The sequence below is a fragment of the Triplophysa dalaica genome, chromosome 24, assembly GCF_015846415.1.
Source record: "Triplophysa dalaica isolate WHDGS20190420 chromosome 24, ASM1584641v1, whole genome shotgun sequence".
NCBI lineage: Eukaryota > Metazoa > Chordata > Actinopteri > Cypriniformes > Nemacheilidae > Triplophysa > Triplophysa dalaica.
In genome coordinates, this window is record NC_079565.1 from 13,298,500 (window position 1) to 13,315,102 (window position 16,603).

The 16,603-nt window shown below is 41.2% G+C and overlaps 1 protein-coding gene across 1 annotated transcript in view; it reads right to left on the minus strand.

Annotated features, from left to right (window-relative positions):
• lamb1a (laminin, beta 1a) overlaps positions 1-16,603 on the minus strand; it is a 32,316-nt gene that overhangs the window by 15,028 nt on the left and 685 nt on the right. The window contains exons 2-17 of the mRNA XM_056739711.1: positions 16,384-16,556; positions 15,164-15,302; positions 13,100-13,173; positions 11,533-11,721; positions 11,362-11,425; positions 11,058-11,260; positions 9,866-9,986; positions 7,490-7,678; positions 6,728-6,904; positions 6,515-6,627; positions 6,218-6,297; positions 4,868-5,003; positions 4,631-4,789; positions 3,808-3,935; positions 3,513-3,633; positions 3,213-3,420 (exon numbers count right to left, since the gene is read on the minus strand). Of these exons, the coding sequence (XP_056595689.1) occupies positions 3,213-3,420; positions 3,513-3,633; positions 3,808-3,935; positions 4,631-4,789; positions 4,868-5,003; positions 6,218-6,297; positions 6,515-6,627; positions 6,728-6,904; positions 7,490-7,678; positions 9,866-9,986; positions 11,058-11,260; positions 11,362-11,425; positions 11,533-11,721; positions 13,100-13,173; positions 15,164-15,302; positions 16,384-16,556 (2,274 nt within the window). The remainder of the gene's footprint in view (positions 1-3,212; positions 3,421-3,512; positions 3,634-3,807; positions 3,936-4,630; positions 4,790-4,867; positions 5,004-6,217; positions 6,298-6,514; positions 6,628-6,727; positions 6,905-7,489; positions 7,679-9,865; positions 9,987-11,057; positions 11,261-11,361; positions 11,426-11,532; positions 11,722-13,099; positions 13,174-15,163; positions 15,303-16,383; positions 16,557-16,603) is intronic.

The following is a 16,603-nucleotide window of genomic DNA, read 5'->3' on the forward strand; positions in this document are numbered from 1 at the left end:
AGGAGGATGCAGAAGTGATGTCAGCCATGCTAACCCGTGGATACGTGGTATTTTTTTCCCTGAGGTGCATGAGGAGCTGTGTAAAACTTGAAGCGCTCCACTCACGGCCCGCTGCAGTCAAACCAGCTCCGGCTCCCTCACTTCCCTCGATGGTGGGGCAGCCAAAGGCTACGTCGAGATCCCCCGGGTGGAACGTGCGGCCCTGGTGGATCTGTGCCAGCAGACGTCTGCCACCTTGGGGAATCAGCCAGGCCTACCGTCCAAGGCTTGTAGGACTTCGGCATCACTGGTGTCGAAGCCTTGAGCTGCCGTGGGCCAGGCTGCCTCCTCTCTCTACGCCATGGCCATCCTGCAGGTCCGCCAGGCCAAGGCGTTGAGAGTGCTCCACGAGGGTAAGGCCGACCTGGGTAGTGGTCCAGCAGAGACACCCCGGCTGAACCTTGCGCAGATGAATGACACACCCGTCTCGCAGGGTAGGTTGTTGGTAACACCGCCGAGGACTGCGCTCAGCAGTTTTGGACGGTGAAGAAGCAGACAGTGGCGATAAGCCACATTTTACCGCGCTGCGGCTCGGCCGCCCAGAGGCCTCCGAGATCTCGCGTGATGTCTGGTTCCCGGCAGCCCAGGACCCCTTCGACATCGGCTCCGGTTCCTGTGCCCCCACATCTGGCTGAGCTACTTGCATTGAGCAGGCTGCGGCCTCTCGTGCAGGACAAGCACATGCTGGTCCGAGGACAGCAATACAGCTGTAGCGTACATCAGATCGTCAGGGTGGCGTTCACTCACAGCAGCTAACAAAACTTGCTCGAAGCCTCCTCCGGTAGAGTCAACAGGTGACCCGTTCCCTGCGGGCCACACACACCCCGGGCAAACTGAACTAGACAGCCGACGCGATCTCTCGTCAGTTTACGCCTCGTGGAGAGTGGTGACTCCACCCCCGCGCAGTCCAGCTCATTTGGATGCTGTTCGGGTAGGGCCAGGTAAACCTGTTCACCTCCCGCAACATCACCATTTGCCCGCTTTGGTATTCCCTGTCCGAGGCCCCCTCGGCACGGATATCCTTGCGCACAGCTGACCGCGGGACGGGCGGAAGCACACCTTCCCCCCCAGGAGCCTCTTTGCACGAACACTGTGCAAGGCCAGGGAAGAGGAGCACCAAGAGTTATTGGTTAAACCGCACTGGTCTAACCGCACTTGGCTTCAGAGCTGATGCTCTGGACAGCGACTCCCCCTGACCCAGAGGACCTGCTCTCTCAGGGGAAGGACAAGTTCTGGCATCCTAGATCAGACCTCTGGAACACCCATGTCTGGTCTCTAGACGCGACGAGAAGATCCTGAGTTGGTTACTCCCCTGTATGACTGAGACCATCACCCAGGCTAGGGCCCCATCTACTAGGCGGTTACACGCCTCTAGACGGCGCCTCTTCTCGTCCTGGTTTCTCTCTCAATGAGAAAGACCCACTGAGGTGCTCGATCAGGATTGTGTTGACCTTCTTACGAGACTGGAGACTAACATCTCCCCTCCACACTCAATGTGTATGGAATCCGCCTCATCTCCGCTCCATACCCTCTTGGGACCCTAAAGTGGTCCTGGGGGGCCCCTTGGAGGTTCCGATCTTCCTCACCTAACTAGTAAGATGGCCCTCCTGATGGTGCTCCTCCGTGTCCCCGGATTGCCTTGAATTCGTCCCTAGAAACTCTCACGTTATCTTGAGACCTAGGCCCGGATGCGTGCCCAAAAATTTCCCACTACTCCCTTCCGGGGCAAAGTGGTGAACTTGCAGGCGCTCCCCATCGGGGAGGAAGACCCAACCCGATCCGTGTTATCTAGTACGTGCATTGCGCCTCTACCTGGACCGCACGCAGAGCTCAGAAGCTCTGACCAGCTCCTTGTCTGTGTTGGAGGACAGCAGAAGGGGAAGGCTGTCTCCAAGCAGAGGCTGGTGCACTGGGTCGTGCATGCCGTCATGACGGCATTCCGATCTCAGAGTCTCTCATGCCCATTGGCAGTGAGGGCTCACTCCGCACGGGGTATAGCCACCACCTGGGCACTGGCCAGAAGCGCCTCTCTAGCAGACATCTGTTTAGCTGTGGGTTGGGCTAGGCCCAAACACCTTCGCAAGGGTTAACAACCGTCACGTAAACCCGGTGTCAACCCACGTCCTGCGTGGCGACATGTAGGACTGGCATCCGGGGGGCGTATGCCTGCGAAAGCATCTTTCCACCCTCCAGTAGGTTGGGTCAGTGTGCTATCTACCTCTCTTCTTACCCAAACATATGGCTAGGAACAGGTATCTCACCAAACTCCCTTCTTACCCAAATACTGGTTAAGAACTGGCATTCCATCCATCACTAAGCAAGCACACCCTGGGGGCTGGCTTGGCAGAGCAGCCTTTCCCCTTAGGCCTCCGTCCGTGAAAGGTTACCGGTCAGGGCTGTACCCATCTTTCTCCAAGAGTTGAAGTAAAGCTGCTTTGAAACAATAGACATCGTGAAAAACGCTATATAAATGAACTTGAAAGCTCTGGAACCCCCTGACCACCAGACTGGAAGGTTACAGTTTCGCGAAAGCATCGAGCTGACACGCCCAGGCCTGTTACCATCGCTTCGCTAGGGATTGTGACGCGATACAGTGTGTGGCGTTTTCCATAGGCAACTCATCCATCGTTCTCGATGGTTACATTTAGTCATTTACATTTAGTCATTTAGCAGACGCTTTTATCCAAAGCGACTTACATGTGGGGTAGGCAATGGAAGCAATTGGGACAGTATAAGTACAACAAAAGCATAAGTGGAATAAAAAAAAAGGAAGACTGGTCTCATATAACCTAACACAGTATACAGAACCATTCATTCATTTTTTTTGTTGTATGTACGTATGTAACCTCAGTTCCCTGATGGAGGGAACGAGACGTTGTGTCCCTTATGCCACAAACACGTATCGTATTCTGCTGCAGTCTTGAGGGGCTCTCAGGCTCTTCAGAACAAGAGGTAAATGAATGCTGCAAATTTCATTCGCCAAATTTCATTGGCCTTTTATATAGTAGGAGTTTATAGGTTCTCAAGGGCGAACCCCATCTGTCGTTCTCTACACAACGTCTCGTTCCCTCCATCAGGGAACTGAGGTAACATACGTAACCAAGACGTTTTCTGTTCAATAAAAATATGAATCATAAATAAAAGAGTAAAGTAATTAATATCCATGTGCATACCTTTAACTCCCTGGTGCAGAAGGGCCGAGACGCTGAAGATGTAATTTCTGCAGATATCAGTCATGGGGGTTTTCACCACGGCTTGGCTGCTCTCCAGACAGCGGTACCGCTGGAAAGTTTCCCAGGCGCTGTTGGTCATCAAATCCCCTCCCTCTGATCCAGAGCCAGAGAAAAGGTCCAGGTTTTTGCAGTGGGGCATAAGCACGATCTAAGGGGAGGGATCCAAATGGATTTATCATGGCTTTAGGATTGAAATACAATAGAAGGTGTTCATTTGATATGACATTAGATGTAACTCACAGAATCGATGAGGGTATATGGGGATTGGATGTCGCTGAGAGCCGAGTAGAGAGAGAGACTCAAGCGCAAGGTGTAGTTCAAACTCTCCTCGAAACACACAGGCCGGGAAAGCACCATATACCTGATGGGCAAAACCAAAAGAATTAAGTTAAAATGAATGAAAGCATTCATTCATATTCGTTATGTCATCTCAGATTACATTTTCACTGCTGCAGTGCATTCTGGGAATGCCTTATGTGCTAGCCTACATGTATGAATATAAAATGTGCTGTAAAAGGTAAAACAAAACCCATACCTGGATCCAGGATGAAGAGATACTATCTGGTTGTCATCATCAGGCATTGTGTTTGCACAGCGGCTGTCGGCGGTGATGACGCGAGGCCTAATGACAGTCATCAAGACTTCCTCCCACTGTTCTGGCAACTGCAAGTATCATAAGACGACAAGAATGTGATGTAATGTGATGATGTAATGGTGTTTTAGTACAAGCCTGATGAAACATGTCTGTCCAGCTGACTTTAGTGTAGTAAATTACATTAGTAAGGCCTTTTACATGCTATAAAAGGTAAATAAATAAATAGCGTTCAGAAATAATGAAGATTGTGTGGTTTCTGTTTCCCAATGAAAAGGAACTGAGTCCTTGAGGATTCAAAAAGCAGGCGCAAATTTTTCTATATTACACATTTCCAAAGTCATACAATAGCTCTGACTGACATGTAGGTTGGATTCATGAGAATGAAGTACTAAGCACAATCTCAATTTTTTTTGTTGTTGTTTTACAAAGGAAAAAAATGAAGATGCACCCATATATCGGCCAATAATCGGTATCGGTACATTTCACACTATCCCCCGATAGTTTAAAAGAAGCTAATAATCAGGGTGAATATATACTTTCAATCAAAAGAGGGTATAAAAGAAATATTAATTTCATCTTCAGAAGCTGAATTGGTATCTGCATCGGCAGTGACACTCTGAATAATCGGCTATCAGTCGGCTACCGGTGAAAGAAAATTGGCATCGCAGCATCTTTAGAAAAAAATAATACTGGATTGGAAGAAAAGGTTAGCAATGACAACATTTTTGTGTGCATTAAATATAATGTGAATAGTGGAATTTACCTGAGGTTCATAGCGAATGACGATGTCATACTCCATGGAGTAGGGGATGTTGTCAATGCTGAATTCAAGATAGGCACCTTCGGGAACGTTCACAAAACCAATACCGGTCCAAGAAGGAGATCTGTCCTGAGGGTGAGGTCTCGGGACAATGGTTACACCCTACAGAGAGAAGTAAAGAAGTCTTTGCTTCAACCAGATTCAATCTAAGTAAGCATTTACAAAGACAATCATACTTACAGGTCCAAAATTGGCATCTTCTGCTTCATAAGTGTAGTGGTCCAACGCAATGAAGTAAAAACCAGTCTCCACCTGGTCGCAGCGTCTGCCGAACATGTGCTCACGACACTGACATTGTCCAGTTTGAGGAGAACAACTGTAAAATGAAGCATCAAGAGATTTAGATGGTTAGTCCAAAAAATGGAGAAACGTAGCTCAAAATGATTGAAAATGACACACATTGTTAAACTTCAAACCCTGTGTGAAATGAATTCCAACAGTTTGCTGGACTGAGGTTAAAGTCTGTCTCTGTAAAATCATATGAATGAAACTTCTTATAGACTAGCCAAGGCTTAATTTGAGACTAAAAACATCCTTCTCTTAGTTATTTCAGGATGCCTGCCAGCTGTTTCTCAACCGTCCAATACAACTTACAAAAATAAAAACTGTAGAATTACCAGAACAATGCAGATTTTAGCATTTCACTAAAAAAATTATAGCGTTTCTTCATAAAAAAGTTGTATTGGTTTTGTTCTCAAAAAATGACTTGGGTCATTGCCTTCATAGTGTTAGACTATATGGTCGTTTTGGTCCGATTAACATTTTGCATCTAAAAACATGCAGAAAACACATTTACACCCGAAAAAAGTTAAACTTTTCCATCTCGAGCGGGCGCTGAATTGCCTAGAAAAATATGTGCACTGCCGCACCCTATTTAAACGCATCTGCCACGAGTCTAAATTTAAAAACGCAAAATGTGAATTGGTCCTTTATGGGCGCAGTAACCATAGTTGATCGCTGCTGTCCTTCTGAAACCTTGTACAGTGTTTCTCCATATTTCATTATTTAAATGTTTTGTCATAAATCATTATTATTAGTCACACTTTTATGTTTGGGTTTTGCAAATATTTTACAAAATGTATTAAAACGTACTTGTCAACACATTGGGAATTCGTTTAAAATAGTTTTTTTTTTCTGAAAAACGGCCAATTTACATTTGTGCATTTGGCAGACGCTTTTATCCAAAGCGACTTAAATGGCATTATCCTATAGATTTATACATAAGTATGTTCAGTCCCCTGGGATCCACCCCACAACCTTACGTTGTTAATGCAATGCTCTTACCACTGAGCTATAGGAAAGCTAGCTCAGTGGCTACTTCGTATGTAATTTAAACATACAAAGTTTCAGTAACACGGCAACATTATCTTGTTTAGTAGGTTTCAGTATCTCTTAATTTGGTTTGTTTAAAGTTTTAACCTTAAGAGCCATAGCAGGAGTGATGTTTATCTCAGTGAGCATCAAGAATGAAGTGAATGAGTAAGTCGGGCACAAACCTGAACTTCATACGGAGTGAATGATTGAACTCACTTGTTGTTGAGAGCACCTCCGTGATCACAGTCACATGGCCGGCACCCATCCATGTCATTACTGAGACCCCAATGCTGAGGCTGTGTGATAAAGAAAGAGATCAACTTGTTAAAACGCTCTTTTTAAAACACCAATGTGTTCATCACAGCTCTCCAAAGAAGCAAAAACATCAGTTATAACTGGTGTAAGATTTATTTGGCAGCAGATATTCAGTAACTTAAAAAAAACATATTGTTATGTATTAGACTGTTATTTTAAAAATTTTACAGTAAAACAGGATTGAAGTATATCACACACCAGGCACTGATCGCAGTTCTGTCCAGTGACCAATCGCTTACAGTAGCAGTTTCCTAAGTCTGTATCGCATGGACTGCCGCCCGGTACTGTTCCTAAAGCGTTGCAAGTGCATGCTGGGTGAACAAGAACAAAAATTGTATTTGTTGATCATAATCTCAACCTGTTTTACTCCTGCGACAGTGTTCACACAAACATTTTTTTTTTAAATCTTACGCTGGCATCCCAAGGGATCTTCACTGAGTCCATAATGGCCCTGTTTGCACTGGTCACAGCGCTCTCCTTCCACATTGGGCTTACAGCGGCATTGACCCGAGATCAGCCCGAAAGACACGTCTGTCATCCCGTCGCAGATTCCTCCGTAGAGAGAGCCAACGGGATCACAGTTACAGGCTGGAAAGAAAAATCCAAGCAGTATATTTAAAGACAATGGAAGGAAGTGTTAACTGAAAACGTATGCATAACATCATGCAAATCTCCTACAGGATTTTAATGGAAGAAGATTAGGAGGTAGAATATCTGCATATGTTTTTATTGGTAAACAATTTTCTGTCAGTAATATTTAAGTCTTCCAATTTCAATCTTAGATTGCAGCTTTGAAAAAAGTAATTATCATTCAAACTGACACAGTGTGCATTCGAATTCCGAAACTGCTTTTCTACGTTTGCGGTCAAAGGGCTTGGGATAAAAAACCTCAGTCACCACAACAAAGGCGTGTGTGAAACCGTTGACATGTTTGTTTGCAGAGAGGCCGGATCTTAGCCTTGTGGTGAGGAAACACTTCACAGCCCAGGTGTTTTGACCCCTTCACACATATACACAAACACACAAATCTCCGCGAGATGAACAAAGGAACAGCTGGAGCCTCACATCACAAACTAGATCAGCCAGGTAGAGGAGAAGTGTCCGTCTGAAGGAAACAGGAAGAAAAGATCCCAGAGGAACTGAAAGGCAGGAGAAATGAGCAGTGGCACGTACGTTCGCAGATGTTGGGGTCGCGGACGTCCCTTTCCGGGTGCTGGTAGAAGAAGGGCTTGCACTGCTGGCATTTGTGGCCCATGGTGTTGTGTTGACAGTCGTCGCACACGCCGCCGCTCGTGTTGCCTGATGCCTGGTACACGGCCATGTCAAAATGACAGGAGTCCGAGTGAAGGTTACAGTTGCACTCTGTAAATGAAGTGAGGAAAAAGGTTAAGATGCACTTACAACTGTAGAACAAAAAGTTGCTGTCTTTAGAAATGATAAAACATTACAGTAAAATCAAAAATTATGATTCAAAACTTTATTTCTTTACCTCTGGTAAAAAAAATTATGACGACGTTGTTTTTTAGAAGCAGTCCCTAACAGCAAAGAGTTGAGCAACATCAACTTGTTTAAAAAAATGAAACAGGGTTGCACTCATATAAGGGCCCATGTTCAGAAACCATGACTTCCATTGATTCCAATCATACGAATGTGAATTGGACAGAATGGAAACGCAAGCCCGTCCAACAATATTTTGCATATTGCTTCGTAGCAAAGTTCAAGTTTGGTTAATTGGCCTGACGCACTCGCGTGATGCAAATTCGCAGGTCAGAATTAACCAAACTTGAACTTTGCTACGAAGCAATATAAAAAATATTGTGACCAATACAAGATCAAAATGTCACATCGTGACCTCTCGGTACAGATAAGTAAAAAGTGGAGGAATCGTGCCCTTCTCATTTTCGTACCTTCGTCCGAACGATTCACATGCTCAAAGTCAAGTCTGACCGCGGCTTAAAGCCCATTGCACATTGAGTCTGAAATTTGCGTCCAAACTTTTTGCACTTTAAAAATTAACACGACCTCACGATGTGTCAATCACATTTACAAACTGCCTCCGATATTTTCGTCAGTCATAAGAAAATTTGGACCGGGTTCGATTTTCTGCGTTTTTAGCATCCTTCATGCATTAAGAGTGGCCTTTTATAACAATTCAGAGAGTCCGTAAAAATGAGAGCCAAATACGAAAAACCATATTTGAAAATTTCGGACTGTATGTGCAAAGACCTTAAGGCTAACGTAGCTCCTAACTTGCCGATTAAGAACACCTGCATTTTTGTGCTAAGAGTATTTCACAAAGCGTTTTAGAATAAAATTAGCTCCTAAACTTTTGAGTCTTTGGAAGTAGTGAAGAGGACTCCTAGCTCACTAAGACAACTCACAACAATCCTTAAATGGCTTTAACACTGGCAGTCTGCCTAAAAACATTTTAGAAAGATTTCATGACAACGAGCTTAACCATGAAGGCTATGTGCTAACTGTTTATGGGACAGGCAAAATACTTATAATTAGCTGAACATGTACTTTATACATAATATAGTTTATTTGCAAAAGATTACTCATTTTTTTCCAAAATCATGTTTATTGAGTTATGTTTATGGTGTTTTATTGTATTTGTTAGAAGTATTTTTAAAGTTATTGTTACTTAATAAAACAATTAAAAACAAACGGTTTGATTGATACTAACTGGAATGCACCACAAATATTGTTATCTGTTTTGGAGAAAGAAACTCATTACTTCTTTAATTAGTAACTTACTAATATTTACTAATTTCCTAACTGTATATTTTATCATCTTAATTTGAATACAGCAACAATTATATTTTTAATATTGAATTTGAATATGAGTACACTTTTATTTTAAGATCTTAATTTAAATATGTCAGCGTGATACCTCATTATATAATATACCTATGAATAAATGACAGAGACCCATCCTCTATCAACCAATCACAGTGGTCATAGTCAGTAAGCTTGCGTGACATTATCCATAGCAACGAGGTCAACCCCCTCCATTTCTATTAGCTTAAGATTTCTTTCTGCTCCTTAGTAAAAGTTGAGAATATGTTTTAAGAGGAAAGCTTAAAACTTTTACAGCTGTTTAGGTGAGCTCTTAGTGGTAAGATAAAATGTTTTGTGAATGCAGGCCCTGATGCACAAAAATGTACTGCGGTTCTAAAAATATTACATTTATGATGTCATCATATTGCATCTTTTGTACCTGACGACCATACCTCTACTTAGAGCAGTTTAGGTTCGCTGCTCCCATTGACTTTCCATATTAGAATTAAAATAACTATGGAAATTGAATGGGGGCAAATTTTGTGTTGAATATGTGTAACTAGCATATCCGGCAGCTAGCCAGCATATTTGTCCACGTTTCTCATGTAGGACAGAGTAAAAGATATTAACCTCCATAAAGCAGGTCATAAGTGAAATCTTTCCAAAGAAAATGGTGACCAGAGCTTGTTCTGTTTCAAAGATGCTAAATACAACACGTGCAACAGATTTGTGTTGCAGTAATGCAGCATTTTGTAATGTCAGTCGTACTTTTACAGGCGTTGGTATTGCGTCCCTCTGCTGGCCTCCAGGGCAGGTCATGATAAAAGTCCTGACAGTCCTCACAATTCAGACCCATTGTGTTATGATTACACATACAATGACCGTGTACCTACAAAAAAAGAAGACAATATAATGATAACCAAGATTTTAAAATGATACAAAACAATCAACTCATGTTTATGGTAGTAGGCTCCAAGGCATCAAGGTCATGGGTTTGATGTCATGGAAACACACCATGTACTGCCAAATGCTTCAATGAAAAATATTTGAAACAGGATGGTTGAATACACCAACATTTACGAACTGGATAAATTTTAAGTCCCTCAAAACTAAACAAAAAATAAACTCATGATTCATAAACCTGACCATTGAAAGATTAAGCGAAAACTAGCCGCCTCATAGAGTAGAAACACAGACAAATGATACAGTTGCTCAGAACCATCTACACATCCGGCCTCCAAAACAGATGGCAACAGGAAGTGTTTATACTGAACACATCTGGTCTACATTAAACATTCTTCAGTCCTGGAAAATACATAGACACTGCCTGAGCATTCACATGAACTGCACCTAGAGATGATCCTGGGCCATTCAGTTCCTTTGAATAAGATTGTATGCATAAACATTAGCTTGAGATCTAGATTTCTCATCATAACTCGTGATCTCGTCATGACGCATTATAAACAGAAGTGAACACAGACTAAACAGTTTCTATCGTCCAAAAACGAAAAGCACAAACCAACGATAAAAGAAACACAATGAAAGGCCATGTGAACATGATGCGCGACCAAAACACACAAGAATCAAGTATTTTTGTGTGCATTTTCTCTACCGCATGAATATTTACACTATAAACTTCTCAAAAGGAAACCATGGAGCAATCCGCATTCTTTAATACTAATGTGAAACAGATCCAGACTGAGTTAGCAGTATACTGCTAAGTGAGTTCAAACTACTTATTTCCAAGACAAATGTGTGTGAGACAAAAGCCACAAAAGAAGTCCACATAAAAATCATTTAATTGTGACGTAAATCAAAATGCTAGTACCCATAAAACATTTATAGTCTCTATAAATGAAAACATATAGTATCAAATGTTTTGTCGAAGTCTAATATAAGACACATTGCACAGAAATATCACCAAGAATGCAAGGGATGCTACAGGTGAAAGAAGGCTCACCATGCCATCCATGACCTCTCCAGCTCCATCGACAGGGGCACATTCAGACGCGTGTCCATAGCAAAAACAGTTACCCCTGACCACCATGTCGTAAATGGAGTAGTAGTATTTCTCCTTGATCTCAATACGTGAGTCCAGAAGGTTGTCCCCAAGAGTGTGGAGTTTAGTAAACTTCACCCTCAGATTGGTAATCTTTAACATGTCTATAATATAACACAAATAAATTGGATTATTAGGCCATCTGTGTCACTTGATTTTGAAAATATGTACTTTAGCCTTGTAGTTTGTTTATCTTTATGCATACTTTGGATTCTGGGACTGTACGGATCATCAATTCTGAAAACTGGATCCAAAACCCTAAAGATGACCTGCAGAACAAGAAGAAATAGGTGTCAATGAAAATTCCAGTATTTATTAAATATACCAAATTACATTACATTGAAAAATACACAGGGTTTATTTCTCAGATGCTCACCTCGCCCTCAGTCGAAGGTTCAATGTCAGAGTAGCGCGAATCGCAGATAACGTCATCAACTTTTTTCATTGGGCCTGGAGAGACGCGAGGGAAGCTGGCCTCACAGTCATAGGCATAGTATCGGTACACCTGCCACGTCTTCCCAAAATCTGATGAACGCTCGATCACCATGGCAGCCGGCCGGAAGGTCTAAGCAATAAGCAGACAAGATGTTGTGAGCATAAAGAAATTGAATTTTCTACATATAGAAGTTTAAAGCAATGTTCCAACGTAAATAAAACACAAATAAAACATACCTTAAAAGAAATGAACAAAAGATATACTTCAAAACCTTTAAGGCTTTCACACCTAACCCTGGGTTAAAGGTTTCATGAAGTAAGTCATACATTTAACCCGTGCTTTTGCTTTATAAGAGGGAATCCTATTCAAGGGAACATCCTGTAAGTGTCAGAACTGAAAACGTGTTAATTCAACTTTTATTGACACCAGGCCCAGCGAACTCGAGGTCCTGGAATCCACCTATTATAGATAGGTTGAACACCGCCTCCACAGAAGAATATCACCCACCCCCTACTGAAGAAACAAACTTGCACGGAACCAGATAATAAAAACTGCAAGCAATAAACATGCCGTTAAAGATTCACCGCTGATTCCTTTGTGAATAAGGCCCAGGTCGAAGCTGGATTTGCTGGTAGACTGTTCCATCAATAATGAATCCGACAGGAATGGCTCAGCAATCTTATGCGATTAAAACATATTTGTACTTTGCGTCACTATTGCATTTTTAGAGATCGCTTGATATGTCCTGATAATGTGTAACCTAAAGTTACGTGTCTAACCAAATTCAAAGAAGCCTCCAACTAAGTTTTACTACACAAACTGCAATCCAATCATAGCAGTGAAGGTGTTTTTTATGTTTTTTTATGGAAAAATCACGCAAATGTCATAAGTAGACCTCATACAACAGTAGCCTATAAAACAATGGCAAAAAATGGCCAGTTCATGACACCTTTAACATTTTTTAAACCCAGGTCTAGATCACTTTTAATACAAAATTAAGATTTATTCCTAACCCTATATCATAATACCATCCGTGTAAAACATGGAAAAAGGTAATCCAGGATTACGTTAACCCAAGATTAAAAATAACCCAGGGTTACATTCTTTTTAGAGTGAAATTGCAATATAGTTTTAAACTAAACCATAATACAAAATGTCATGAATGTAATCACAAGGGTCATACAGTTTTCTTGATGATGTACATTTATTACATGCTTTGTAATTTCTTGTAACCGCACTGCTACATTGAGATCCGTCTGAAATCAAATTTTTATCCAAAGCATTTCAGCCATCTCAGTCGGCTGCACAGCTGGGTTTATCCCAGACCTCCCACGGCTTCAACACAATAAACAACACTTCCCCTTCCCCCAGCAAATCCACTCCCCCGTCACACACATTCTCTCTTAACGGCCTCAAATCTCACCTCAGTCTGAGGCTGTGCCGACACCTTCCCCATAACCACAACACGACCAAATGACCAGTGGACCAGTGTCCAGTCAACACTTACCTTAAAGGTCATGATGAGGTGGGTGAAGTGGAACTCGGCCTCAAGGTTCAGCTGGACTGTGACATTCTCCACACCTGACAGAAAGACATGGATTAAACACATGAAGCATGCGTTTCTGTATGCCAATGCTGAGATTCTGTTCATACCATATTCTTTATCATTAACATCTAGACATTATTTTAATTGACAAACTATCCTATGTTCTTCTAAATAAGTCCTTCGATCTCTTTCAAAGATATGTTAGATAAAGATATGATACTGTAAGTGTTTAATCTTAATTAAAAATATAAGGTAAAGGTATGAGACAAAGAAAAAGTAAAACATCGAAAATCTGAATATATTTTTAAAACAGAAAAGTGGGAGGAAATAAAAAGCAACTGAGTAAGACAGGACTATAAACATATGGCTAGAATAGCTCAGATAATTCTGTTTTTAAAGAATTTGATTTTAGAATTCACATTAAAATGTTGACTTTTAGTAGCAGACTTGAAAAACATTTAAGATCTACTCAATTCAATTAAATGAAACAATTCCGATCGATTCATGTTTTTTCTGATCTATGAGAATTGTGTTAAACTGTAAAGAAATCATTTTCACATGAACATCTGCAGCGTGTACATCACATGCTCTAGTTGTACTGTGGATCGTATATGCTATACAGTTAGAATCAACATCTGCTATTTAGTAAAAATATTCTTTCTGGATCCATGAACTTAAACTGACAATAAACAGACCATATCTTTTAAGCAGAAAGCTGTCGTCATTCCCTGGCTTGCTGGTCCAGTTGGCTGATGACTTACTGTTTCTATGTCCTCCCTCACAAAACTTTCTCTCTCTCAACTTTACATTCACAGGATCCTCTGGTTGCATTCATGGCCCTCATTTCCTGTCCCTGTACATTCACACTCCCCTGACGCAATATTCTCTTCATTTCCCTTTGCTCGTTCTGCTTGTTTTATTGAGGAACATATGTCATGTTACAGCTGGACTGGTTGCTAAAAGATTCGACACAGCTATATATACTGTGTATATATATATACACACATATATATATATTTTCCTATTTTCCAGCACAAATCCTCAAAAATTCTTAGTTATATTTATTTGAGAAGCAAGAAGTTTTCAGAAAGAAATCAAGTTTATACTAAAAGCAAGAAAAAATATCTGCCAGTGGGGTGGAAAAATGTTAACTTCTACCTAAAAATTTAATTTCTTCCTCTTAATTCATGTAGATTTTTCTCATCTCACTTTCTGTCATTTTTTCTTTTTGAATATTAAATACATACATTTATGGCCAAAGGTGATTTCAAGCCTTGGAAACTTAATGTCCTCCCTTTATTATTAACAATGTTTGTATTTGTGTTGTATAGCTGATCTTGGAGTGTCAACTGAAGCTCAGCTTTGAGAAGAATTTAAGGAGGCTTGGTAAAAAATGACACAACACATGTACAAAATGTATTAAGTCAAGTTTAATTTCAGTTATTTTGTGTACGATTCTGAAAGACTTGGTCAAAATGTCATGGGTCTATAACCCAACCATAGTTAACTCTCACTGATAACGGAGTTGATGACAGGATACAGCCACCTTTTTGGGTAGACACTGGAAATCCATCAACCAACTATTAATAAAGGATGTTTCACCACAAAATGTTGTGGCTTTAGATCACATCGAATTGCTTTAGATCAGGTCAAACGAAATAAAAGCTGTTTTTGTTTTCCACAACATAATAGACTATTCAACAGGTAGCCTGAAGGCGTGTAGAAAACCCTTTCTGAAGAGAAAAAACATGACCATTCCACACATTAAAGACGGGTCATTATTTTGACTGGTCAGTGATTAGGCAACTGCTTTGAAGTTGTAAGCCCAACCACTGGTCTGATTATAGAGGAATTTACAGACAAACTAGGGCGAAAGAGTTCCCTCTAATAAGACCTTTCAGGGCCTTCCTATTTTCCCATGAGAACTTTAAGGTGGCTTTAGTTTTTTATATCTGTGACTGAACAATAGAAAAGGAGGGAATATAAGAAAAGTGTTGTCTTGTTTGAAACAAAAACTAAACTCACCATTTTCCGACTGCCACCAGGTCTTGAGGCGGTTAGGGGCGAACGTGGTCACGACATTCTCAATTCTGTGGCCAGTGATTGGGCGTGCGCTCTCATTGTAGGACTTCCTGGAATCGCACACAAAGCACTTCTTCTGTTCCTGAGGTGGAGGAGGGTGGGAAAAGCAGAAAAGGTCAATTGCATTCTTGCGATTACACATTTCGCCACATAAAATGAATGGCTGAGGCTGAGATGGTGCTCTGATTGAAATGAAGCAGCTGTTTCAAAGACTCTGCGTTAAGTCTCATGTGCTGTCCAGATGAGAAATTAAATGTTTCGGCATTTTAGCGATTTAGCAATTTGGTTATTTAACATTAACAATGTAGTCATTTAGCAGGGCAAGGAGATTAGAGGGGTAGTGTGCAGCTTCAAACATAAAAAAATGTTATCTTGATGTCATCGTTCGATTGTTAAAAGGGATGAGACTTGATCAACGAAACTGATACAAGAATGTAAAATACTTTTCTTTGGCGAACTACGTCAAAACTAAAAAGCAGCTATCACTCCTTTATGGTCTGGTGTGAGTGATCATCAAATAGCCATATCCAAACATCCAGGCAGATCTTTGGAGATTCAGAGGGCCCCTATAACATTTCCAGTCATACTATGTACAACATTTAAAAGGGTTTTGTCTACAAGGATGTAGTCTAGACATCCAAAGGGCGTAGGCAAACATGGATAAACATAGTTTTCTTCTTCTCAAAACACCCACATGCAATAAAAGGGCTGCATTAAAGCTCTTTCAGCAAGTTTGAGATAAAAGGCCAGGGGGTGTTGGGAAAAATCCCATAAAACGGAAACAACACTTTAACACATAAAACGTCAATAGTGCGATTATAATATAATTACTAGAACAAACAATATTGACATGTAATTTATGTTAAAGTCCCCGTGAACCGGAAGTTGCGATAGTTTTTCTACTTCCATATTGTTACGCAATCCCGATTGAAATGGAATTTCTAATGAGAAAAATAGTGGGCGTGGCTATTGTCATTTTCTGCAATTTGATGTATAAAAACAGCTGTTGCATTTTGAAATGGAACTGTTAGCAGTCTGACAGTTGAAGGGGAGGAGTTAACCCCCAAAAATTGAGTTATCCCGCTGCAAAACATTTATTACGAAAGAAAGTAATTAACCAATGTTTTAAGCAAAATAAAGGAATGTCTATGATTTTAGATTACCTGCAAATGACTGACGATACAGAACGGTTCAGGCCTCAGAAGACCACACGTTGAGCTGGCGGATAGTTGGTGAGCTCTTCCGATGAGAAGATCTCCTGTTGCTGGATAACAGCTTCCTTCCGTGCAAACATCTCCAAACCCAGGTACATCGGCAAGAGCCCATGACCATAGACCTGTGTGGAATAAGAATATCCAAATTCATTATATTATTATAGCCTTT